The 26,726-nt window shown below is 51.2% G+C and overlaps 2 protein-coding genes and 2 long non-coding RNA genes across 5 annotated transcripts; 2 read left to right on the plus strand and 2 right to left on the minus strand.

Annotated features, from left to right (window-relative positions):
* Positions 1–2,113: 2,113 nt before the first annotated feature.
* On the minus strand, positions 2,114–10,178 carry TNFRSF13C (TNF receptor superfamily member 13C). 2 transcript variants are annotated; one of them, XM_023934499.2, is made up of 3 exons: positions 7,153–10,178; positions 6,494–6,655; positions 2,114–4,914 (listed from the first exon to the last, which is right to left on the minus strand). In XM_023934499.2, the coding sequence occupies exons 1-3, from the start codon at positions 7,295–7,297 to the stop codon at positions 4,601–4,603; spliced, it is 621 nt and encodes a 206-aa protein (XP_023790267.1). In that variant the 5' UTR covers positions 7,298–10,178; the 3' UTR covers positions 2,114–4,600. The 2 variants fall into 2 exon arrangements, with proteins under 2 accessions (XP_023790267.1, XP_023790273.1); XM_023934505.2 differs by having other exon boundaries at positions 4,098–4,914; positions 6,494–6,652; positions 7,153–7,383.
* On the plus strand, positions 6,195–10,371 carry LOC111934437 (uncharacterized). The gene is made up of 4 exons (XR_015285862.1): positions 6,195–6,283; positions 6,359–6,428; positions 6,550–6,612; positions 10,283–10,371. It is a non-coding gene; the product is annotated as an uncharacterized LOC111934437 (long non-coding RNA).
* Positions 10,372–10,443: 72 nt separating this feature from the next.
* On the plus strand, positions 10,444–10,734 carry LOC147653548 (uncharacterized). The gene is made up of 2 exons (XR_015285864.1): positions 10,444–10,532; positions 10,659–10,734. It is a non-coding gene; the product is annotated as an uncharacterized LOC147653548 (long non-coding RNA).
* Positions 10,735–19,502: 8,768 nt separating this feature from the next.
* Positions 19,503–26,538, minus strand: CENPM (centromere protein M). Its single transcript, XM_086885773.1, has 6 exons — positions 26,357–26,538; positions 26,073–26,152; positions 23,423–23,521; positions 22,312–22,391; positions 21,218–21,309; positions 19,503–20,468 (listed from the first exon to the last, which is right to left on the minus strand). Exons 1-6 carry the CDS (start codon positions 26,411–26,413, stop codon positions 20,343–20,345), a joined length of 534 nt encoding a protein of 177 aa, XP_086741899.1. The 5' UTR covers positions 26,414–26,538; the 3' UTR covers positions 19,503–20,342.
* Between the last annotated feature and the right edge of the window lie 188 nt (positions 26,539–26,726).

Here is a 26,726-nt window from a genome sequence, read left to right on the forward strand (position 1 = left end):
GCCAGGTACCCAGGCAGGCACTGTGCCCCCTCCCACAGCTCCCTCACCACTCTAAAATACCAGCAATTCTGCATGGGGGTGTGTGTGTGTGTGTATGTGTGTGTGTGTGCGTGCTTGTGCAGATATTGTGTTTGAAAATGACCAGTGCAACATCTCAGCCTTCCCTGCTGTGCCTGTGGACTGAAGTGATTCTGACACTAAGCAAAGGAAAAGGAGGCTGATCGAAGCTGAGTGGAATTTTTTTATTTTTTTTTTTTTTATCTTTCTTTAAGTGCGAACACCATCTGTCTCCCCCAACTCCGTCAGCGCTTCCAGTCCCCAGGCAGCTTCGTTCTTCCTAATTACTGTCATTAGGCGCTGGGTAGCAATTAGGGAGGGATGCTGATGAGCAGCATCAGGAAGGCTGTGGTCCCCTGACAGCATCGCACAGGGAACTGGCCAGCCCCTTCTCTCCAGCCCTGGCCTTTTCCACCCGGGGAGCTTGGTGGGTAGCACGATATTTTCCTTTTTGGCAGAGGCCGACAGGGTGGAGAAGGAAGGTGCTGGCTGGCAGGTCCGTGTCCTGGAGAATGCTCAGAGAGGCCTGACACCACTGGGAAGGGGCTCCTTGGGGGAGCAGGACGATGGTGCTGGTGGGGGATGGAGCAGCAGCTCTCTGTGCCTCTGGTTGCCCCACGGGTGTCCAGCCACCAGCGACCGTATCTCCGGAGCAGCCCAGAGGCCGTGGGGATGGGCTGTGTGGGCCGAGCCAGCAGTCGCCCTCCCGTCTGGCCCAGGTGGGGCCGGGCACAAGGCTGGCTGGCCGTGCCAGGTCCCGCAGGCTGCCCTGGGGCCCCGGCCGTGCCGTGCCGCTCCCGGGTGTGGTGTCAGTGCCACCTCGTGGCAGCCGCCCCGGGACCGCTGACCTCGCTTCTCCCGCAGCCTCCCACGGCTGTTCCCCGAGGATGGCAGGGGCACACACGTGTCGCCGTGCCATGGCTGGCACTGGGAAGTGAGCGATGGGAAAGGTTCCTGTGGGACGGGATGAGATCCGTGTTCTGCAAGCAGATGATGGGGTGGCCACACAGCCCCGTCCTTGCAGCAAAGTGGGGGGATCAGGGACAGACAGACCCTGCCGGACGTTTGCCATCGGGGCATTACTTCATGCATGGGATGAAATGGTGCCAAGTTGCCCTCCCTGCCCTGCCTGCTGTCAAGGCTCTGCCCATGGAGGGGCAAGCTGGGGCTGTGGAGGCCTGTGGGAGTGCTTTAGGCTGGAGTATTTGGGCCTTTGGGTGAACTATCAGGAGACTAAACTGGTGGGTGAACCAGTAATGGGAGTGGAGAAGAAAAAGAGAGGGAGGAAAGCCTCACTTTGGAGACTGGGGAGCCTATGGGATTGAGAAGGCTTTGGCAGACATGACTGGTGGCTGCAGAAGACCCTTGGCCAGGTGTTCCCTCTCCTCACACTGCCGTGCACTGTTGGCCAGCTGGCTCCTGCCTCTAGGACCATGGATGACAACAAACCCATTTCCAAAGGGATAACAAGGCTTCTCTCCTTTACTACCAGCCTTTTTGGCGAGACTTGAAGGAGCTCAAATATGCTCATTACCTCTTCCAAAACAGGGTCAGTGGAATTGAAACGTCATGGGAGATACCAAAGTGATTTTGTAGTGAGGAGGACTTTAGCCTCAACTGCTTTCTCTTGTGCAGGGGTTTCCTCAGACTTTCCCCTGGCTCTCTCTGAAACCTCATGCCTCTGCAGCCAGGTGAAGCCCAGCTTCACCAGCCTTTCTAGGCAGTTGTGCAGGCAGTGGGGTGGGTGCCAGGCTGAGGAGGAAGCACAGCTCCTGCCTCACAGAGGGAAGTGAGAAACTGCTGTGGAAAGTCAAAGACAGGCAACATTTCCACCCCAACCCCCCCCCAAAAAAAGACTTTCCCTAGTTTTGTCCTAATGGCCAGCTCCTGGCATGGCTGTGGGGTGAAGCAGGTAGCCAGGCTTGGCTGGTTCCTGGCCATGCAGGCAGCCATGTGTAGGGAATGTGTTGATAAAGCCACTGTCAGGGGAGCCTCTCTGGCTCAAAGCCCTGCTGGACCCCTAAAACCAGGAAAACGGGGACCCCATTCAGACCTCTGAGCATAACAATGTGTTCACTTTATTCTTTAATTTTTACTGCCATATTTTTCATCTCTATTCCCTTGGCTCTCCATGCAGGCAGGATGGACAGCCCTTTGCACTGTATCTAAGGAGAGCACAGAGCAGGTTACAAATCCCTCCTGGGCAGTTTGGGAAGAAGGGCAGCACCGCCCCAGCACAGTTGGGCAGACACGATGCAGGGAAGACATCCCTGTGCCATGACAGAGAGGAGATCCAAGGGGATCTCGCTGCTTGAGGAATCCCGTGTGGATCCAGCTGCCACACTGTGTGCTGCAAATGCCAGTGGCATCCCATATAGGGAGGTACCTGACTTAAGCTCCAGCAGAAATGAGAGCAGAAAGAGGGGCTTTTCAATAGGATTTATATGGTTGTTTCTTTTTCAAATTCCCAGATCTGGGGTGGACAGTGCATCCACAGGGCTGGGCTGCCACTGTCACTGGGAGGGAAGTGGAGGTGGCTCCTGACAGTACCGCTCCATTTCCATATCGCCCCCATCTCCCCTGAAACAGGTTGCAGTGCTTCTAGTGACAAAACATCCCCCGACATGGCTGCGGCTCTTTTCCCCACTCCAGACACACAAAGGGTGTTTGAAGTTACTTCACAGGGTTGGGTGCAGAGCAAAAGGATGAGATGTCTGATCCATGCTGTGGCAATACCCCCTCTGCAAAGGGCAGGATGGCTGTTGTGGGTAACTGGGACACTGGCCCTTGAGTCTCCACAGTTTCTGCCACCCGTGTCTGATGTCCCAGGAGACAGCCACCGGGCACATGGATCATTTCTTCCACCACCCTCAGCCCCAAGGCTGAGATGGGGATCCATCCCTGGGTCATGCAGAGCCTCAGTCAGATGAGGGTTCACCTCAGTCAGTGTGTTAAGGTCTGGGAGAGGAACTGTGGTGAGGAATTTTGGCCTTGGCACCTGTAGCAGCGCCAGTGGTTGCCTTTATGGGACTAATACCATGAATCTGGCTGCAGTGCTACAGACAGGGGAGAAGAGAGGTGGTCACCCTTTAACAGTAGCGTCTGTCCTGCAGCTCCAGAGAGAACTCGGGCTTGGGCAGGGAGTCACCTTCCCATCATCAGAGGGACATCCCCTCCACAGAATGCCTCCAGCTGACCCTGCTGGGAGTATGGCACTTGGTGGCCCATTAGTGCCCGGTGTCAGTGCCCCCACACCTTGCTTGGCCAGTTCTGTTCAGTGTCCAAAGCCTCCCGGACGAGGAATCCACCTCATCTAGGGAAGAGCAGACCCAGAGATGGTGCTTCATGTAAATAAGCCCTCAAAGCACTTCTAAGTGACTAATCACCTTCTCCAGGGACTTCTCGCCAACCCAGAGTCTCTGTTCAGCCAGGGGACATCAACTGCTGTAATTACTCAGAATCAGCAATCCCACACTAATGAGTTCATTTCCCAAACAGAGCCCTTCCTGTGCAGTAAAGCCACTTACAGGTGGGTGAAGAAACCCATCTACGAGGAAATGCCTGGGATCAGCAATGCCGACCAGCTCTGGCACACAGGCAATGCCTTCAGGACACTCTTATAAATTAAGTCATCCTGCCTACGCTCACATCACTCCCTGACTGCTTTTGTGCAGTGTGGAAGCATCCATCCCAAGTGACACACGCTATTTCTGCAGCGACAGTGAGCTGAAGTGACGGTTGTCTGGGGCTCTAATGACAAGTTCAGGGAGCTCCACTGGACTAGCTGTCTCCACTGCCTGCCCCTGGTCCTCTCTAACTTCATGGACTGTAGGTCAGAGCAAGGACAGATTTTTTTTTCCCCTCTTCACTGCTTGGGAAGATATATGTTTTTCCCATCCCCAGGGCTCCTGGCTGTGGAGGGGGTTCCCATGAGTGCCAGTGGATGCCTGGCATTGTGTGAAGAGAGCCCAGAGGGTGGAAAGACCTGGGTGTCACAGAGTGCAGAAGACAGGGAGGCAGGACTGTGAATGGGGTAGATGTTGGATGTGCCTTGCTTCATATGGCCTCAAGTCTCCTTTTATTGAGGTCAGTAGCAAAAATCAAGCTGCTGTTGGGTGGGATTTGGTCCTAAAGTAACTCCCTGCTTCCTTTCCCCCTTCTGGTGTTCCAGAGCAATTGCCCATCCAGCGTGAGACCTGTCCAGGCACAACAGCTGCCTTGCAAATGGCACAGCAGTCCCTGCCACATTCCACCCTCACCAGTTGTGTCTCCTCTGCCTCTTCCCAATGGTTCAGCCATGGCAGCTGTCAACAGTCCATTGTAACTCAGCATGATCCACTTTGGCTTCCTCCAGCATTTACAGGTGTAAATGGGACTCAGCACAAAAAGGACAGTCATCTTAAAAGGCTGATCTTGCTAAAGGCAAAGCCTGGTTCTCACAGAGCTCATACCCATGGAAGGCTTTGCTTGTCCCAGGAACAGGCCAGAACTGTCAGTGTCCACAGGGGTTGGCCAGAGCACTCCAGCCCCATTCCCCTTGCCCTCAGACTCTCTCCTCTCTGGCACAGTTCTGGGTGGTTTTGGTGGTGACCAGTGCTGTGGCCCCCAGCTCAGTGGCGGGCAGTGGGAAGCTGTGGTTGCATTCCTCAGGCCGGGGGTACACGGCGGAGAGCAGAACAATGTCACCGTCAGCACTGCCCTGGCAGCATGGCCTCTGCTTTGCCTTGGCTTTCCTGGGTGGTCCTGGCATCTTCAGGCTCTCATCAAGATACAGGCACGGAGTTGGGCTCAGGGCACCATCTCCCTCTGGCATGGCAGGGTCCTGGCTGGGCAGGGGGCTGGCGATGTCTGTGTTTTCTGGGAAGGGACAAGAAAAGGGGGTTACTGGGCTCATGGAGTGGGGTCAGGCAGGTCCCAGGGAGATGGTCCTGTCCCTAGAGGAGAAGATGGATCCGGAACAGGAGGAGTCTGCAAGGTCCCCACACTTCTCCTGCTGCATAATTGCTCCTGCTTACAACCCGATGGGCTTTTCCCCCCCTAAAAGACAAGAGGGAAAGGCCGAAACTTGCACTTCCACTTCAAGTCCTCTCGCTGAACCCTGCCAGCAGCAGAAGAGCCCGGCCCGTGGCAGCTTGCCCTCCCCGACTGCCTCCCACTTAAAAATAGACTTGTTTACACACTTTGAATGCAGCCGTGTGCCTCCAGCCCCAAGCCTCCTGCCGCTTTCCACACATCCAGTGCCACAGCACTGGGCTTGCTGTGGTGCAGCCTTGGGGGACAAGGGGGATGTGGACCAGGGCATGCAACAGGAGACTGAGTAGTGCCTCCAACACTCTCCATAATGGCCAGATCTCTCTCAGCGCTGGATTTCTCCCTTCTCTTTCGTTTTTGGTATTTTTCCTAGGCATGTGCGTCACGGGCTGTCGCAGAGCAGAAAGGCCCCGGGTAATGTCCCCCCGGTCTGAGTCACCATCCAGCACTGCCAGAAGTGTGCAGGCAAGCCAGGGCACAGGGACCAGCTGCCCCACTGTGGACACCCACCCGGCTTGTGGGGCGGTGGTGAGAGCCAGCATCCCTATGCAGTAGCCCCTCTTGGGGGTCCTGGGGAGCCATATCCCCTACCTAGGAATGGGAGGAGTGAAGCCAGGCAAGACCACTTCTGAGAAGATTGTGCAAGGCTGAATCAGTGCCAGTGCAGGAGCCCCCAAGGGAGGAAAGAGCCGCCCCAACAAAATGGGCCATCATGGAGCACTGTGGCCTTACTCTTCTGGAAGTCCCCTGCTAGGAAAGGCTCAGCTCCATCCCTTGAACTCCAGCCCTAATTTTGCACCAGATAACCCTGTGCAGTGCTGCAGTGTCAATGGGGCTGGCCCTGATGTCTCACTAGGGTCTTTGGGATATGTGTTAGAGGATGCCGGGCATCCCAAGCATGAGAAACAAGCTGGGTAGTCCACTTAGGACCCCCATTGCAGCACCAGAGGGAGGGGCTGCCTCTGGAGCCATCCCCAGGTGTCCACCACTGCCCCCACTACTCCCAGTTCATCCATGGTCCTCTGGTTACCGGGGGAGAGGGCTCTCACCAGTGAGCTCACAAAGCTGCTCACCAGTGCTCCATCTGTGTCCCCTGTGGAGGGGTGATGGTGCCAGGACATGCTTTAAGCAAACAAAGGCACAGGGAGACCCAGCAAAGGGAGGGATGGCTCAGCAGGGTTGTGCTGGCAGTCAGGTACAGGCATAGGTTCCCAGGGAATACAGGACACTGTCACTCAGGCAGTGAGTCAGATGTCCCAAAATGCCATAGGATGCCTGCAGAGCTGATGTTGAGGTGGAGGAGCTAGCCTGGACAGGGATGTGCCGCAGGAGAGCCAGCAGTAAGTGATCCCATCTACTCAGGGTCTTCAGGGTGTTGTGAGAGGAATAGGAAGAGGTCTCCTACCTTTGTCCTCTTCATCTGCTGTCTTCCTTATTCTCCTCCGCTTTCCCATCTTGCAGGCCAGGAAGCCACAGAGGGCAGCCAGAACCAGGATGAACCCCACCACCACCGGGACTCCGAAGGTCAGGAAGGTGCTGGTCAGGGTGGGTGCCAGGGTAGGCTCTGCTGTGGGGTGAGATGCCAGTAGTGTCAGGACACGGGGGAGAGTTGAAGGAGGAAGGAGGGCAGCAGCATTTTTCACCTGGCTAGCTGGCCTGGGGGCTGTGGTGGCAGGGAAGAAGAGTGGCACTTAACTGTGACCCAGGTGCCACCAGCAACAAAATATCCCCCTGCTTGATGAGACCCTTACCCTGCTCCCTGTCCCTGGGTGGTAGGAGATGAGAGCCTCCTGCTCTTCCCACAGTCACCCCTGGGGCAGGTTGATACACCCTAGGGTGGATCATCTGACTTCTCCCTGCACCGTGTTCCTCTCACTGGAACGGTCTGCGCTCTTCCCCTCTGCTTTAGGTGAAGGTGGTGCTCCATCCTCCATTGCCACCCCCATAGCCATCCTCAGGAGAAGGTGCCTTCCACCTGCCCACCCCTGGGGTGCCCCCAGCCTCCTTGGCCCACCACCACCCAGCCCTGGGGAGCTCAGACTGCAGCTGCCCTTGTCCCCTTACTTGTGTTGTCCTTGAACAGGTCGGAGCACTTGATGCACGACTTGGTCAGGGTGTCGAAGCACTCGAAGGAGAGGCAGGAGGGGGCAATGGCAGCTTTTCCTGATGAGGACATGGCAGAGTGGGAGTGAGAGCCCAGCTCTTGCATGGCACAGCAGTGACGGGGCCGCCGGAGTGTGAAATCGCAGCGCCCCAGGCCCCGTGGCAGAGGGAGATACAGTCTGTCAAGCTGCGTCGTCTCCCTTGGGGCTCACAATCGCTGTGCTTGGCCTGGGGCGGATCTTCACCAGGGAGGAGGAGAGCAAGCGACCAAGCCCTACCCCTGCCTGCCTTTGCAATGTGCCCTCAAACTACCCCTCTCCTCCAAAATATGCTTCCGAAATCCCCGCAGCCCCTCGTGTGCCTCAGCCACGCAGCACCTCGTACGCAGCGGTACTGTGTCCCAGCCTGACCTCCTGGATCCTCACTCCTCCCCTGCCCACCTGAATGTTGCCCCCAGCCCAGGCATGTCCCCCAGTCTGCTCCTTCCTTTGCTTACACTGAAAAGCCCCCTCGACCTCCTCCAGTGTCTACAGGAGACTTTCCTGTGCACAGATCTTTACACGACTCAATCCCAGGGGCACAGATCTGGCTTGGATTGAAAATGCAACGGACCAGAGGAGAAAAGAGTGAAAGGGTACTGATGTTTCCCCTTTTAAAAGCTCCCACTGGTCCAAGGACACGTCCTGCCAGTGACTGCTCTGCAAGCAGGCCAACTGTTGTATGTTCTTCACCCCTATTGACAGTGCTCTCCATCACCTTGCTCTCTGCATCCTGTCCAACACAGACCTGGACCTGTGGCTCCTCAGCACCATCTCTCATTCTCCAGGGTTCAGATCTGGTTCTGCTCAGTAAATGTGCAGGGCATGGGCAAAGCAGGTCACACCAAGCAAGCCTGGTCCTCAACCATTAGAAAGGACTAAAAGAACCCTTTAATAGTCTTAAGCATTCCTGATCAGGAGCAGGAGCTCTGCCACCAATACCCACGAATCAATGCCTGATGCTTGAGACCTGAAGAGATGTATTTCAGTGCTGTAGGTGGATTTCTTCCCTTCCTACTGAACAAAAGTCCCATCCTCTTTCTCTTCACTCCATAGGAAAGAAAGGGGCCAGCCACAGTTGTTCGCTGGCTCTCAGCTGAGGGAAGCAACACTTCCCTCAGTGACCTGCCCTACCCAGGAGATTTATTGCTGGAGTCATGTCCTTCCAGCAGCTACAGCATCTGGACTCCTTCTAGGGAAGCCTCTACTGCCCAATGTCCTGGATCAAGGCTGGGAGGGGAGGACAAAAAAATCGAAAGGGTTCTCTGGCTCAAGCTGACAGAGTACCAGGTGTCCCCACTAGGCAGCTGTGGTCCTCTGATACAGGCCTGAGGACTTGGTCCCTAAATGTGCCTGCCCCTCACTAGTGACTGTTGGGCAAGCTGAGCCCACAGGCTCCACATCCCACCTCCTGAAGTCTTCAGTAGGATGCAGTCACCAGCTCCCCATGCTAGATCTCAGCCCAAGTACAGTTAGTTCTTTGGTACCCCATGCCCTGCAGGGGAGGAGCTGCCCTACAGCACATCTCCCTCCTTGCCAGCAACATTCCTAGAGGATAGTTTGCATCACAGCAATGTCAAAGCAGCCCCAACATAGTCTCAGCCCCACTGTGGGCACTGCAGGGCTCCAGGCAATCCAAAGTCCCAACCAAAAACTGGTCACTGCCCACAAGTTCCACACCTGCCATGGTTTCACTTCCCCATCCAGCCAGTGTGCCCAGGCCCTTGGTCCCTCACCCCTGTGCCATGCCAGCAGGAATGGCTGCCAGAGGGATGTGGGATGCACTGAGGAGCTGTGAGAGGCCAGCCATTCTTGTGCCTGTGGCTCAGTTATTCCCACTCCATCTTACTCAAAATAAAAATCCCAAGTCGAGTGAGTGGCACACCAAGCACTTCTCTCTCTCAGCGCAGCCCTGAGCCACAAATGGCACAGACAGCTCAGCACCCTCTGCCTCGATGCTTGCCGTGAGCAGGCTGCGCTCACCCTGCTCGTACCTGCTGGGGAAGCTGGGTCCAACAGCAGGACATCTCTCCATATCCCACTTTAGCTGACCCTCTGCCTCTCACACACCCCAGGTGAGGACCAGGGCTGGGGTGCAGGCATGGGAGTTGGAGAGACAAGTGTCCAGCAGCAGGGCAGCTGGAAGGGATGGAAAGCTGTGATGCAGTGCCATGACCCACAGCAGGGGGGAAAATTAAAGCCAAGGCTCACTCCAGTCCACATCTGAGCTCCACAGTGGAAAGATCTGGCAAGGAGAGGGCACCTGGAATCCTCACTGTTCCCAGTAGGCAACTCTTAGAAGTGCAAGTGTAGGATCTAGGGCTGAGAAGATACTTTGTCTTGTGAGCTGGTGGGGCTGAGGACATGCATGTAGGCAGAGGATCCCCACAAAACATCCAGTGCTCTGTCAGGATACTTATCCCCAAACCACCTCCCTGCTCCAAAGGCCTTGCTGTTCCTCTTGCCCTGGGGTGTTTCCACCTGCTAGTCTCCTTTTCCCAGAGACGTATGCTCCTCCATCATTCCCATTTTCCTCACCTCTCAAATGCCCCCACTGCACTTCCCCCATGTTGATCATCACTCAGGGACCCCCAGCCCCTATTTCTGGGGGTCCCACAACAGGACTGTCACCCTGCCTCTCTTTCTCCTGTCTCTCCCTCCTGCTTGGCCTAAAGTGTGGAGTGGGAAATGGTTCCAAGCATCTGCAGTACCACACTTCCAGATTAACTCTGTGAGCCCTCCAGTCAAATACGCACACTGGGGAAAGCCCAAACCAAGTAACCTACACAGTGCTTTCAACACGGAGAGTGAGATTTACATTAAAGCTCAGGAGCTGACAGATCCCATTTCAGGACATGGAAAGAAACCTTGAAGTTTCAAATGCATAGTGGGGAGCCCAGGGATGGCAGCCATCATGTCCTCCTGTGAATGAAGCATTCCCAGATCATGTTACATGGAAGGAAGATCCTGTTATATGTTGGAGCCTCATTGATGCCACTGATGTTACCCAATTTTCCCCCCATTTTCTCACCCCTCTTTATCATGCTCTACAGGTCTTCCCTGCCCTCATCCCAGCTTGTCCGCCTCCTCCTGGGCCAAGAAGATATGTTTGAATTTACATGATAATGCTTACTCAAGGAGAAAACCAGTGCTGACCATCCCAGCAACACTCACACACGTGTCTGCTCATGAGCACAGCCCAGGTTCTGGGCATCAGCTGTCCTGTTTTTCATCTCCCCCATCTTTGCCTCCCCTTCCCTTCATAACTGTGATCCTTTCTGGAATAGCAAAAGTTAAAGCTTGGTGAGTAGTTCGAGCTGTTTGCATCTCAGAGCTGAATACGCTTGATAATCGCACAAATGCATAATTAAAGAGCAGAAAAAATGACTCACTGGATAAGGAAATGCGCTTTTCTTATCTCCTCTGCAGAGAAATGAAAACCCCAGGAGCCTGGGTCTCCGGCTAAGTCCTTTTATTAAACAAATAAACCAGAAAAGGTATCAAATGAGCGATTTAAGAATTATGTCTTCATCTCAGAGTCAGACAGCTCGATTTCCAGTGCCGTTTGCTCCCATCCCACACCTGGAAGGCTGACTTTGGCTGAGGTCAGCTCGGATCAGCTGAGATCCCTGGGATCCCTGTGGGGGACAGGGCAGTGCTGGTGCTCCAGGAGCATGGAGAGTTGGCAGTGGCCTGCGAGGGCTCGTGCACACATGAGTGACTGGACTCGTGTGAGCGGTTCCTCTGGTCTCAGGGGTAGGTGAAGTGACTCACGCACGCACTTGCAAAACCGCGTGTAGCAGAAAATATCCCCCGAAAGTTCACCTTGTGCTCGTGCACACCGGAAACCCAAAGGCTTGTCGATCAGAGAAGCTGTGAGGTGTTTACTGAGCAGACCCAGTTACCTCAGGACAAACGTCTGACAGGATGCACCCAACGCCTCGGGAACATCTCGGCACAGCCTGACACCTGCCCCGCATTCAGATGGTCCAGTAAAATGCCTTGGCTGGAGCCAACTCCCAAAGCCCATTCAGCACCTCATCCTAACATCCCTTCCCAACATCCCTGTGCTGGCTGGTGGGAAACATCCCTTCCCAAAAAGTACCACTATGGCTATTAGGAGCCGATTTCTCATAGCTCCAGCATAAGCCTTCTCCTCGGGATGCCCTGGGATCCTTCGTAAACCCAGGTGGGCTTTAATTTTAATTTTAGGAATAATATAGGAAACCAAAGGTTTCAAGAGGTTCACAGTCACTCTAAACTCTAAACCCCAGAGCACCTCTGTAGGTGCTCTGCTTGCTGTCAAGGGGGTTTGTGACACTGCTTAACCACCTGTATGGGGTGTTTGGTGTGGGGCAGTGTTCCAGCCTGTGGGGCAGAATTTGTCTCCCTTCTCCTTGTTTATATGTCCCTGGACTTCCACAAGGCTGAATAAAAAAGGTCAGGTGTCCTTGCCTCCCTCTGCAAGGGGCCTTGGACCCCCACAGGGATAATGCTGAATACCCAAGGTAGACTTCTCAGTGGGCTGCTTGTTGAAGAACTTTCTGGGGTTACAGAAGAGTGGGTCAACACTTCCTGAGCTCAAACTCCCTCTGCCCATTCCCTCTCCCTGATCCACAGAGCCTAAGAAGGACAAAGCAGCACAGAGAACACAGGAAAAACCTCGTTTGTCTGATCCAGCCCTGAAGAGGCTGAGCCCTTGATGTCCCCCGGTGGGGAGGAGTGAGGGGTTTTTCCAGCTGGTGTGCTGGCTGCTCTTGCTGCTCTGCAGAGTGTGGGGGGGACTCAAGCCTTGGGTCCCTGGCACTGCGCTGGCTCCTGAAAGTTCCACCCCATCATGAGCAACACAGCGTTGGCTGAGCCTGGCTCTTCTGCCTGAAGGTGAACAAACAGTACTCCCTGCCCACTCTGCTTTGCAGCCGGGATGCTGCCCCCACCCCCATCCTGTGGAGAAGTGGCATCCTGTCCTGTCTCCCTTGGGCAACTGGGGGGGGAGGGTGGGGAGAGGGGGCAAGTGCCCCCCCAGTTTTGCCTGTGGCTGTTCACAGGGAGTGTTCACGTGCCGTGTCAGGGCCAGGGCCAGGCAACATCTCCAGCGCCAAAACAGAAACCAGTGGCTGAGGGTGATGTGCTGCCACAGGAAAAACCTCTGAACAGAGGGTTCAGCCAGATCAGGCATCCTTGAGGCTAGGGCAAAAATCTTCCCAGTACTCAGTGGGAAGCCACATCACTGCACTCTCAAGGCATGAATCTCCAGCAGATGACTCCAGAGCCAAAAATCAAAGCCACACTTGCCCCAGAACCTCCATCAAGAGAAGCCAACATCCTCTGGCTTCTCATAGACCTTTAGGTCCAGCCTGGTGTAAAAAGGCCAGAGTGCTTTTACTTGCACAGGCTTGAGTGCAGAGCAATGTTATGAATTTCCATGAGTGTGTTAAGGATGCAGTGTTAGAAGAGAACTGACAGGTGAATTTGGCCTGTGCACATCCTCTCCTGGCTGGCATCTGGGCACAATGCCTTGGCCATCCTGCCAAAGCCCAGAGAAGAAACAGGAGTGCAACACACAGAGTAGAGAAGGAGATAAAGGGGAGTATGAGGAGCTGCTGCAGCTGCAGGGCTGAGGAGGTGGAGAGTGACTGCCAGCAGCCTTGTGCCATATTCACCATCCCTGAGGATGAACTCCAAGGAACCTGTGGGCAATGTCTATTGATTCTGTTTCAAGGGAAGAACCTCCTCTCAGCTCGCAGGCATTCCCTCTTGTAACAGCCACCAACTTCTGAGCCTTTGAGGCCTCAAAGGCTCTAGCTGGAAGAAGGATGAGTTGCTTTGGCACAGGCTGTCACAAGAAGGGAGATGCTATGGGGAGCAAACAGTTCTGTAAGGCAGGAAGATATAATCCCCCCTCCCAAGATCCCCTCCCCATTTCCTATTGCAGGGTAACCACCTACATGGAAGTGTTGCCCTTTGCCACAGTCCCCAGGGAAGGCTGCCTGTCCATCCCTCTGGAAGTTTTCCTGGCCAGCAAAGGTCCCTTTCTCTTCCACACCGCACTCACAGCCCTGCAGAGGGCTGGACCACCAGAGGATGCAGGCAGGCTTCTGAGGGGCTGTGCAGCAACACAGCGTTTCCCATCACCCAACCTAAAAATGCACATTAGAGGCTGAGGGCAGGAACAGCTTTATACCCCCTAATAATCTTGTCTCTAAGCTAGATAACTAGGACTGCAAATCCCTGGTGATAATCACAGCCACCATGCCTGCAAGCTCTCCCCCAGACCATTCATCTGCCTTGATGATGCTTTAAAGAGACATCTAATGAGGATAATCTGATTCAAATCCCCTCCTGCTTTTGGGCAGCAGAGCAATTCAGGCCCCCTCAAACTCCTTCCTCCTCCATGGCTGTCTTTATTTCCCCTTCTTATATGAATCACTGTGGGGTTTCCTTTGCTTTTTGCATTACTATTTTAAATCTTTGATATGACCACTACAATCAAGATTCAGTCCCTTTAGAACCTAATTAACATGAAATCAGACTCAGTTTTACTCATAGCCTTATAATGGGATGCTGGCCGCTTCTTTAGCTCTCACTTCGGGTGCTGGGAACATTGCAGCCTGCTTAAAAAATTCCCTCTTTACCTGATTCAATCAGAACCACTTACAGGAGATACACACATTTCAAGCCTGGCAAGAGAGTCAAGCTTTGGGAAGTGGGGAAGATCTCAATCACACTCAGCTTTCAGTGCAGAGCAGATGGCGAACATTCTGACTATATAATTTATAGGACAGCATCACTGTGTATTAGTCCCATACAGAGGCTGAGCTCAGCCAAACCGCAGCTCATGCACATTCAGGGGGACTCTCACAGGTGATGCTCCACATGCAACCTGGGTAAGACCCAGGTTTTGAAGAAAGCACATGCTTCATGTTTCATCTCCTTTAAAACACAGAACAGAAGATGCAGTGCAGCAGCCCTTGTCCCAGCGGGTCTTTCTCTTCCCCCTGGATTTCCCAGCCTGCAAACCTGTGTTTCAACTAGGTCTGTATTACACAACATCTGCGTGCAAGCAACTCCCCATCCCTTCCCTAAGAGCAGCTCCTGCAGCAGCATGATGGATGCCAGGGCAGCCCAAGGCCAGGTGTTGGGGTTTGTTTGCCCTTCTTCAGGGCTGCCATGGCATGCTGGCACAGCCTGGCATGCAGCATGCTGGGGGTCACAATGCCCAAGAGGGATGTGCATCACCACCACAGCTCAATTTCAGCAGTGCCTAGCCTAAGCTTCTCTGCCCTGCCTTTCACCCAGACACATCCACAGTGAGTACAGTGAAGGACCTGTAGGTCAGGAGGGAGAATTGCTCAGGGTGGCCAAGTTGGGTTGTAATGAAGAGGTAAAAAGGCAACACCAGGTAGTTAAAACACTCCCTCTGGAGCAAGGTGATGGCAGCTCCAGCCTTGTCTCTAAGATTGCAGAGTTTTCAATCCCCTGCCTGGCTAAGAACTGTCCTGGAGATAAGTGTGCAAGATTGAGCCTTTACAGGTGCCTGGTGTGCAGGCAGAGCGACACTGTGCTATCCCAGGGCTTCCCCAGCTCCAATGCCTTTGATCCTCTGCTGTTCAGCATAGCAGCACGAGGCACTGAGTCACCTCCCAGGCCCACAGGGGAATGAGGATTAATTAGTTGATTCTGGCATCTATCTTTAAAGAGGGATACTCCACCACCACACGAGCCACAGGTTGTTACTGAGCTGAGTCAAATGCAGCCCTGGCTTCATATCTGTGATCACTGGAAGAGCAAGAAAAAGAAACAGCAGGGGGGGGAAAAAAGTTGAATGTTCACACTTGGGCAATGCCAATGCCGCTGTCAAAACTAGGACAGTGGCCAGCACAGAGGTTCAGGACAGCTTTCAGCTGACTGGTGCAGACAACGATAGTGCTTCAAGGACTGCCAGCCCTCAACAAACACCCAAGGTGTTTCAACAGTCCAAGCACAGGGCAGGAGCAAGGCAGGCCCAGTCACGGCATGGCACTGTCACCTTGTCACTGCACGGTGAGCACAGAGCAGGACGGGAGAGCTTTCATGGGACAACAGAAAAGCAATACTCCATAGTGACAGAAAATGGGGAAAGCCTCCTCAGCTTGTTTAATGCTGGCTGGGCTTTTTCGTTTTTTGCAGCATGTCTGAGCACAGGTGCTGCAGCTGGCCCTTCTTGTAGTGCCAAGAGGGTGTCGCGATCCAGAGGCCAGGGCAGAGCCTGCACACCGGGGCCGCCTTTCCCAAAGGGAGGTGTGTTCTCTCTCGTTTGTTTTTGTCCTTGCCCCACCTCGGTGCTCCTTCCCGTGACACACAGAGCCCACGGGGCTCTCGTAGCCAGCCCGCAGCTGCACCTGGCCCGGCGGCGAGGAGGCTGCCTGCATGTATGTAAAACACGGGCTCTCTTCACACGCCGCTGACTTCCCTCGGCAAAGGAGGCGGCAGGGCGCGGCACACGGGGCCTTTCCTGCCTCCTCTCCAAACGGCCCAGCACACGGTCAGCTCCGGGGGGACCAGGGATGTGACATCGCCGCATGTGGCAGCTCTTGCAGAAGGGGCCTGTGGCAAAGGAAACGTGGCCCGGCACGGGCTGGGAGCCCACGCTACTCAGCTGCCAAGGAGTCTGAGCAAGTCACATCATTCCAGAGTCCCCCGTGCCCGACCTCTCTTGCACACCGGCTCTTCACAGCCAAGACAGCCCCTCCTGCACAGAGCTGACCCGAGGGGATGCCTTCCTGCCTGGTATCGCCGTGCTGTATTAATATTTAACAGTGAGGAACAGATCCAGAGACTTTGATTTCCCCACTGGCCAATTCAAGGATAATTGAATTGTGCAGGGAATTTCAGCGTTTCAGAGGGTGGTTTCGTTCCAGTTCACACCAAAACCCAACCGTGCCGCAATGCCGTATGAGAAGGATTGCAGCCACTTTCAGGCAGCCTCCCTGCCGTGGAGTCAGGCATGTAAGTAGCACAAAAACAGCTGATCTCAGGAGGTGCCCAGACGGCAGGCCCCACCAAGCCCTCCCCCCCAGAACTAAAGTAAAAGTTAAACTCTGCAAAAGAAGGAAAAAATGGGTTTTTTTCTGAATTTTTCCACTCCATTCCAGATTTGCGACCCCAAAGTAATGTCAGCTTGCCCTTGTTACGCACCACCAGTGGTGGCAGATCCTGCTGTAGAAGCAGATCGAGCCAGGCACACTGAATTTTCACACGTGCCCGGGGTCACGCAAGAAATCAGCCACAGAAGTAAAATGAATCCAGTGTTTTTGGCTCCGGCCTCTGGGCTGTACCAGCTATTGCTTCCTCTTGCATATAAATCACTTTTCCCCACCAGTGAAGGACAGCTGGCCACTGAATGGAAAGTGGCAGTTGTTCAGCAGCCCACAGCAACACTGCACACCAGCTTAGGGTGGGGAGTGGAGAACACTCCGAGTGCAGAGGAGACTGCCAGGGGATCTGGGCCAGCTGAATGGAAACAGAGCAGCTGGAAACCAGCCACTGTTCCTGCAAAATCAAGACAAGTTAAAAACCCCACAAGAGGAAGCCTCTTCCTTGCTTTTGGCAGCAGAGCAGAGCTGACCTCTACCACAGCTCTGTTGGTCAGCTCCAGGCAGCAGAGCAGGAGTCCCTTCTTGTCCACCAGTGCGGTGAACAGTGGCCATGATGAGAGCAACCAAGGAGCTTTTACAGCTTGACCACAGCTGCTAAGTACCACAGCTGACCTAAACCAGCCACTCTCTTCAAACTACAGGTCTTGGCAAGCAAAGACATCCAGTTTTAACCAGTCCCCAAAGCAAATATCAGAGGTAGCCTCGAATCTAAAACTCTACCACCAGTTTCAAGGGTTGGAAGGGACAGATACAACCCCAGGGTTGGATTTGTCTCTGGTCTTTGTTCTAAGAACAGAGAGATCTTTTACTATGGATGCCATTTCAGTACGCAGACTTTCCCTTTGGCATAGACTGAGCATATCATGTTTTATCATGCTTAAAAGTTGGTCTGATTTAACTGCTGGTGCAGCAGTCACTCTTAGAAAACCTGGCACAGCAGAGAGCTGTAATCCCACTAGGTAATGCCAAGCAAGCTGATTTGTGCCGAAATCTCTCACAGATCACCTCTGTGAGCTGTTTGGCAATCAGGCTGAGGATACAAAATCTTCTTCAAGGGACTGGATTGAAAACAAAATCCTGTGGGTCAACCTGCCATAGCAGAAACCATATTACAACCTTATTTAGTTCCACCCCCCCCCAAAAAGCACTTGAAGACCAAGCTTACACCAGTGCAGCTGGTATGAACTCTTCCATACTAATTAAACCACTTTAATGTTGCTGACATTACTGACAAACAGAAACATCCACAAACTGAAACAGTCAAACCAGCAACACTCACAGGTACTTTCACCACAGAGAGGGGGATTCCTCTTTGAAAATCTCCACAGGGATAGGGAACTGAGGCAAGAAAGAGAAGAAAGTAACTAACTTCAAAATGTTTCTGTTAGTTTATAGATTTCAGTCAGCTTGGCAAGCTCCTTAAAGGAGGTTTGAACACAACAGAACCTGAGCAACCAGCCTTAATTCGGCTTCAGGCCTTCCATGTCTCCAATCCCAACCCAAGCACTACTTTCACAAGACCTTTATCAAACATTAGCCCTGGCTACTCCATCCAGATGAAAGATATCCTCAGCTGCCTTGTCTCCTCTGGTCGTAAGGGCAGTGTTATGGCCTGTCTGAACTAATAGCTGACAGCTCCTAGAGGTATTTACATAGTTGAAGATGTAGCTTCAGATGTGTCCCAACTACTTTGGGTTGTAAAACATGATGGACCTGAGATACAGTGTCATATTCTTAGATACGCTCCGCTTCCCCTGCCAGTTCTAGTAAATACTTTCTCCTAATAGTACGAAAAATATTTGCCCCAAGGTGAAGCAAGATGCTGCTCTTAAGGAACTAGATTTTATTATGTACCAGCTGAGATTCAGCCACCTGTAGGAAGTAAAAACAGCATCTTTCTTCTTTGAAAGTAGTAGAAGGGAAGAAATACCACATCTGAAACATAACAGTGGAAAAAAAAAAACCGTGCTTGAAGGTGCAGGGATGGACTGTAGCACATGTGGGTTACTCCAAAGCATTCTGTGTGGACAAAAAAAAAAAAGTTTCATTTCACTAAAAAAGGCACAATGAAATTACTCTTGAGGCCAAAGGGATTTAACCTGAGTCCATCTGTTATTAGAGTCAACTGGGAAGCAACCTAGGAGATGGAAAAGTCTCCTTGCCTTATAGGACTTGCAGAGGACACAAAAGAGTGGCTCATTTTATACCACTTCCCTTCCTTTCCTCCCACAGACTGCACCTGCACATCGAGAGCAAATCGAAACCAGCCTATTCTAAGCCATGGTCTTCTTTATTTTGAGGGACTCAAAGCAAGAGCAAGGCTGAGACAGCATAACCAACGCAGAAACTTGTTTCTCAGCATGATTTTCCCTTCTCTGGTGGACAAGTCCCGGTTAGTAACTTCAGGATGGCGAAGCTAGCTGAAAGTAGGGCATGCCCATTAAGCTTCCAATCCTCCTTACACAGCCACGACAGTTTGCACATGTCTTTCTCCTTTGGGTTTTAGCCAGAGTCCAGCCCTTTTGGGCATCATAACACAGCTGAATGGTTTAGCTCCTTTTGTTTCAGCTGACAAACACCCTGGCCCTCCCCCACCAGCAACAATACAACTGGAGCTGGGATTTGTGTGTCCTCTGAGCAAGGATACAGGCTTTGTGCCTTGCTGAGCTGTCTTTGCAAGGACTGCCAACACTCACAGCTGATTAAGCCTGCAGTGCTGCTTTCTGCTTTTCCTGTTCACAGACAGATGTCAGAAACAAGCTAACCGAAACAGTGCACACAGCAAGAGCTCTGCACCTAGGAACATTAAAGCAGACTAGGGATTAAATAAATTAAAGTAGAGGGGAGCTTAACACATTCTCTCTAAGCTTCATTTCTACCTGGCATGCAATTCTGGGCAAGAAACATCCCAGTGTTTCAAAAAGCACTATGCTGGCAGGTGGCTGAACTCAATGAACAGAAAGGGCTGTATTTGAAAAGCTTTTGCCACCACCACATGGTTGAAGCCACGAGTGCAGCAAAACAAATAACTGGGAGTTCAAGCTGCAAGCAAGGACCAGCCTACCAGGGCAAACTGGGGCAAGTGTTTGCAGGTTTTAGAGCCCATGCCACATCACTAATAGAGAGCACACAACTATTACATATTAGTTATTTTATTAAATTAGAACTCTCAAACCTTAATGACTTGCAGTAAGCACAAGGCACAACTTACTGCTGGTCAGAACCTGTTAGTAAAGAGATTATACACAGCATATGCCAAACCAGCTGAGACAACCTGTTTTCTGTGTGCTGCTGTGGTCTGGTCTGCTGGGTTTGCACCTCTGGTCAGCCCCAGAGGCTGCATTACTGGGGCTGTCTTGTAACAAGTGCAGTATTTTTCTTTGAGGATCTAAATGAAAGCTAAAGTGCTAGACTGATTATCTTCTTTAGTCTCTTCCTTCCCAATTAGGTACCAGGCATGGAAATAGTGAGTCCTTTGCTGGGCAGATGCTCACACAGCTGGATCATTACCTGCCAAGCTGCAGGCCAGCCTTCCTTCCCCTTTCTTCTCCTGGTGGACAGACAAAACCTGGCAGCAAGGTTTCACATTAGACTAAGGTGCTGCCTTTCAACTGAAAGAAAGCTGGAGCTTGTTGCCTCTTCTCTGGTACTTTGGAGACAGTAGCCTTTCAATATCCTCTCAGAAAATCATGTAGCTCTTGGCCACTGGCCAAGTGAAAAAAACCTCAAACTTGATCATGAAATGGGATTCAGATGTAATAATGGATAGGACTCCCCAATTCAAACTGCCCTCCCTATCTGTTATCCACTGAATAGGAATCAAACTTTTCTTGAGGTAAGCAACTAGGAATAGTTCTGGATAAGTAATCATGACAAGTCACACAAAAAAGCTTCCCAATGTGATTCCAACTGCAGCAGCTAGAATGCCTGACATGAAAAAACCTGATGAATGCATCTGAAGTATCACAATGAGAAGCTAATCAACATCAGATTTCCTCATCAGTGAGACGAAGGACAAGGCAGAAACTCCTGGTATGTGACCAGCACAGATCTGTAATATTCGCAGAAGTCGTTGAGCAGTAGCACCTCGAACCCCTTCCAACTGGAAACAAAATGGAGACATTATTTCATCAATAGAAAAGAAGAAGAACAACAGTAAGCTTTGATCAAATAAAGAACCAGAACAGGCATCAAGTGGCTAGCTACAGATAACCCCAAACACGCCCATTTCCTTCCCTAATGTTATGGAAGGTTCAGCGTTGCCAGCTGAAGTGCTGAAGGGCTTGCCAAAGGCATGGATTCTACCTGCTGGTAGGGAAGCAGTCTCTGAGGATGCAGTGACAAGTACACAGAAAAGTGAAGTGTGCTGCTGCTGAATGCCAAACTCTCCCTCCAGCTTTTCAGACCAAGCAGGTAATTGGAAAGAGTGGCATATCAGATGGCAAAATGGTCAGTGAAACCACAAAGTTTGACTGACACAAAACATTACATGGGCAAGGGAGTCACATGGCAAATAACAGCTCAGGGGCTCCCAGGAAGAGAAAATGCAGCAGGAAACAAGTGTATAGAGGCTTTGCATATCAGGGATGTTTTTTGTTAGCTTAGGCTTGGCTTCATGAGGTTTTGAAGTAGCACAGGAAGGATCAGATTACTAGAAGACTCATTTCAAGGGCAGCCAGACTCCTGTACCTCTACTGTTCTTGCAGCCAGATTCTTGTCTCTGACACTTATGAAAGCCAGTAACACATGTATTTATTGTTACATGTATTTATTGCTAATATAATAATGTTTCTAACAATCACAGAGCAGTGGAATTCAGCAATCCCTTGAGATGTCAAATAAGCACCTTACCTCCAGCTCACAGAATAGCACAGGACTGCAGTAAGCTTCTCCTAGTTTACAGACGGCATTCGTATCAATGCTGCAAGCATTCACCCTGCCAACTGAAAAAATATTTTCCTACATTACAAGCCTCATAGTCAGTCAAGAGAAGTTGTAGGAAATTCCACATCCACAGAACAATCCAGAGCTAATTTTGAGAGCAAAGTAGAAGGTAAGGCAACAGTGAGCAGTACAAACAGAACAGTACAAGTTTTGAAATGGAATTAGCACAGAAGTCTTTCATAATACTAACAGCAGGAATAGTACTACATCACTCTTCATATAACATTAACATCCTGCATAAGAGATCAGCACACCATCAGCGAGGAAGAGTCTTCCACTCACTTAACAAATGTCCTCCTGGCTCATATAGTATCACAGAATGGTCTGGTCTCCAAGGAATTCACTTCATCAAGACAGCCATAACACAAGACAATGCTAAGACTCCTTCTCTACCTCAGAATTAGGCCTCCTGACCCCCAAACTCCAGGGGGACAGCACCCATGTTCCAACACTGAGCAGTACAGTGCTCCAGTTCCTCAGAGCTGAAGCAGGGAGGGTACACAGGAAAGCACTGGGAGTCAGAAGGATTCAAGGCACAACAGGGCCAGACAGTACACAGCAGGGATACCAGTCTTGTATTAAGACTATGCTTCATAGTTTTGTATCTCATCCATTTAGATTCACTTTATTACCACAGTATCATATGCTTCTCACTGCTCATTAAGATTATCATTATGACAGATCTGCAAGAGCAGATAGAACAGACTTCTAGAGTGCCACACATACACAAAACAAATCAATAACACAAATCATATTCAGGGATTAGGGACAGAGAAGTTAAGCCTAAATGGCACAAATAAAAAGGAGAGAGCAAGTGAGCATGAGAGAACTTTGTTTTATCTAGGAAAACAATAAAAAAAAGCAGAGGAATTCAGAAATAATTTAAAGTTTCAACAAAGCCACTAGTTTCCTTTAGTTTGTTTCAAGTTAAGTTAGTGCCCTGTTTTAAAATCAACATTAAGTTGTGCTGCTTGAAGAGAAGGAAGAGGTGCCATACGTACCCCCAGTGACAAGAAAGCACACTTTCCCCAGGAAGAAGCTGGCATCCACATAAGCCAGGGAAGTTTCAACATTCTTCAAGCTGTCAGAAAAGTACAGACAATCTAGTTAGACAGGGAGGTTAAACTAGTGCAGCATAAGGACAACAGGAATAATTTTCAGAAGCACAATTAGAAAACCAATGATGTTAACATCTGCTGATTTGTGAGCTCGCAAAGTTCTGCTTTATGCTAAAAGCATGACATCAGAGACCTCTGTAATACCCACAGCTGTTTAATAACCCATAACATATCCTTTCTACTCAAGACTCAACAGTTAGAGTTAGTTTGAACAGTGTCCTCCATGATTTACAGACACTAAGCATCTGAATTCATTAATATCCAATGAAACTTCAGCACCACTTTGGCTCTTTCAGGAAGCGCTTGCCCACACATTTCTGCAGCACCATCTGTGCTGTAAGTATGCAGCTGGGCCTGTCATTTTTGGTAAATGAGAGCCCAGGATCATCAGTCACAAGTTAAGTAAGTACTAAAATGCTGACTTCTGTGCCTTAGCAAGTCTTTACTTGTGGCCTAGGGAAACAAGTATCATTTCTACAAAGGAGAGCACAAGATGATAGAAAAAGGATCAATCCCTGCAGACCTTCCTCTTTTGCCTAGAGACATCCGTAGTGCTGATCCCACTTGACCAGGGTTATCAGTGAACTGAGGACACAGACACTTGCTGGTTTTGGGCAGCACTGCCCAGCACACATCGACTTCTGCATATCACAGAACTTCACAGCAGCACCAGCACTTCCATCTAATTCTACAGACAGCATCTTTCCAAAGCTCAGTCCCTATTGTCATATATCCAGATCCAGAAATAAATTCTGCCTCCTCTGCTATGGCAACTTAGTGCACAACAGCCATGTTATTGGACAGAGCAGTTCAGTCCTAATCCGCTGCTGGAGGCCAGAAAGCCACTGCATATATTACTGAGTTCTTCTACCACAGCAAGTCTTGGGTTTGAAACCCACTATGCAGCAATTCCAACACAGTAAAAATGTAGATTTAGCCATCAAACCAAGAAAGAATATTAGTCCCCCCTCTCATCTTTTTGCCCTTCTTTTACCTGTACTTGCTCTTGATGTCAATCATAAACACAATCAGGTCTATCCTGGGTCGAAGATGATCCCTCTCTGAAGGTAAGGGGAGGGATCTAGCAAGGTGACTGAAAGATAAAAAAATTTCCAGTTTAACCAAATAGCTTGGCAAAACAGTATCCACTTACCCATAATCCCATAACCACAGCAGTTCACCCTGCAGCAAGTTACCAGGAAGCCTACTAATAACTAAATACGTGGGCATTGAAGAGACACTGTGATTGTTTAAGTGGTACTCTCATATCTTAGGCCCACTCATAGTTGCTGACAGGCACAATGGTAATTGCTAGACAAGGCTGGTCATAATGGGACACTTATTAGAGCATAACAAGGCTCACAGAAACATTTTCTCCTTGCAGATCTGTATGGCAAATCATTCCATTTAATTGTTACAAAGAGTCCTTTCTAACAAAGCGAACCCCGATTCTTTACTGGAATATTTTGCTGCCAAGTTTCAGTTAAAATGCATCAGTGCTTTTCTGTCACATTGCAGAGACACTGCTCATATGCTCACACAGGAGAGGTGACCTTTCCAGGTACTGATGAACCTTAAACCACAATTCTGTCACTAGGACAGCTTTATAGGTTAAATTATAACTCAAAAAGAACTCCTATTATATCACTACCCCTTCTTTTAACCCTTTCACTATGTCAGGAGCTACTAGGTTAGTTTAGGCATCCTTCTACACAGTACCACCACTGCTAATTAGAGCTGTTGGAAGAAATACAGGGTGGGGATTTTTGCATCTCTTCCCACTGAAAAGGCCAAACAACCACAAGCAACTAACAAGAGAAAACAAACAAGCAAATAAACCAACCAAAAACTCAGCCAAAAAAGATTTCAGCAGTACATAACTGGATCTTCCGCAGTGAAGAACATTATCAGCATTGCATTTTTGGAAGATCACCTTAATTTAAACTGGGCAAACAAACATCCAAGAAGTTCAATCACTCTCACAATCCACTTCCTCTCTGGAAGCCAAGGAACACTGATTCTGGTCTTCTTGGGGAATATTACTTCTAGCAATTTGGTCTCAAGGACTTAACAGTTTTCTCCAGCAGCCACAGACCATGGTACACATTCCCTTCTATTCCCTTCTGAGTAGTTTGTAGCTTTGTTTGCTAGTCTCCAAGTACAGGTGTTTTGTTTCTTCCATTTATGGAAGATATGATTTAACAAAAACAATCTGAAATTAGCAAAAGAGATGAGCAAAGTGAGCTTGAAAGACACACTGCAACACAAACCAGCTTATTAATTTAAGGTGAAATTTAGGGAGACTCTTTGATGAAAGTATCAGATCTCATTGTCTAGGGAGAAGAAAAAAGCGACCCAGAAAAGCACTGCATTATTTGGAATTCTGCTATATTTAAACCAATGTGACTAGATGATGTCAGCAGTCTCCAGATATGCACTGCAGAAGCCTCCCCCCCCCCGCAATAAGAAACACAAAAAACCCAAAGCCTGTAATTCTTTGCCCAACAGCTGTACCTGACAGGTAGACCTGTCAGATTACATATCATATTTGTTTGTAATGTGTATAATCCCAAAGTACCACTGTGGGGGTGTGGGGAAACCCCATGGACTTTGCTTTCCTGGCAATATTTACACAGGGATGGATGCATGCTCTGTAGCATGAGCACACAATTCTGTGCCTTTGGGCAGTAACCCAGCTGTAGTACCAGCAGCCATCCAGTTATGGCACTCCACAGCTCAGCAGAGGCTGCAGGTTTCACATAGAAAATGGGGTAATTCATTTACTATTAGTTAGCACAGACATCCAAGATGCCACAATCAGAGCACTACAGTCACTCTAATTAGCCACCAGAACATTAGCTCAGGTTGCTTTTACTGCATAGCCATGGATTACAGCAGCAAAATAACACAAACACCTTCTGAAGAGCTGACTAAACTCATTTGGTCTTGGCAAGAGAGCTGTCAAGGACATTTTATTGTAAAAAGTTAGTTAATCAAGCTTTTAAGACAGGACATGTCATGCAGCTAAAGCTGAAATTCCAAGTGCATCTTAATAGCTCGAGGAGGAAAAGCACGTGTGTGCATACAAACCAGAAAATAGCTACAAAGAGATCCAAAGCAATGACATCTTCCAGAAACACATGTTCGCCTGCAAGTACTTGCAAGCATTGTACCTGTCCCATTTTGTCCCAAGATGTTTAATTTCTGTCTTTCAGGCAGGGGAGAAAAAATGTGTTGCTCTCACACCTTTCCAACTTCGTAATCCAACATCTGTGCAACGTGCAAAAGGCGAGGGTATGTGCATGGTGAACGTGGGAAATGCTTTCCTCCCCGTTCCCAATCATGCCCAAACCGCCTGCCCTGAGGACAGAGGGGTTTGCCCGCTGCAGATGCGCTCACATCTGGGCAGTGGTGCTCTCTAGCGTTCGCAAGAGCGAAGTCTCTCTCTGAACCGTGTGCTCTACAGCTCCGACTCGGGGATGGAACCTGCGTTTTTAACCAACTTCGGTACATAAGGAATCTGAAGCGGAAGCTTTCCGTGAATTCGCGTCACGGCCGCTGGTCTGCACCACTTGGACCAGGTGGCAGCGGGCCCCGTACGGGCCCGGGGCCGCAGGCGGCGCATCCCGCTCCCCACCACTCACATGCTGATGTTGAAGTCCTTCTTCTCCTGGAGGATCGCCTCCGCCAGCTTCTGCTGGAGCGCCTCGTCCGTGCCCACGAGCTGCGGGCAGAGGCGAGAGCGCGGTCAGCCACAGCCGCCGCCGGCCGCACCAATGGGCCCCGGACAGGCAGCGCCGCGGGGCGGGGCCGGCGAGCAGGCAAGGCCCGGGACGGGCGGGCCCCCACAGCGAGGCCCGGGCTGGGGAAAGGGAAGGAGAAGGGGTGTCGGGGCCGGGCTGCGGAGCTGCGCCCCCGCCGGACCTACCAGGAGGACGCCGGAGTTGAGCATCGGGAGCTTGTCCAAGGGCCGGAGCACCGCCATCCTCGCGGGAGACGGCACCACCCGCCCGCCCGCCCGCCGGAATTCAAACGGCAGCCGGGCTCCGCCTTGCGCTGACGTCAGCGCTGGGGCGGGGCCTGAGGGGCGGGGCCGGGCCTGAGGGGCGGGGCCGGCGGGGCGGGGCCGGCGGGGCGGGCGCGGTTACCGGCGGGCGGCAGGGGGCGCTGCGGGGCTCGGCCATCGCCTCACGGGATATCCCGGCGCGGGAGGGAGCCGCGTCGCGTCCGGCTCCTGGCCCTGCACAGGAGTCACACCACGGGCCCCAGGAGCTCCAGGGGTCACACCGTATGCCTGA

The sequence above is a fragment of the Cyanistes caeruleus genome, chromosome 4 (assembly GCF_971803275.1).
Source record: "Cyanistes caeruleus chromosome 4, bCyaCae1.hap1.1, whole genome shotgun sequence".
Classification (NCBI taxonomy): domain Eukaryota; kingdom Metazoa; phylum Chordata; class Aves; order Passeriformes; family Paridae; genus Cyanistes; species Cyanistes caeruleus.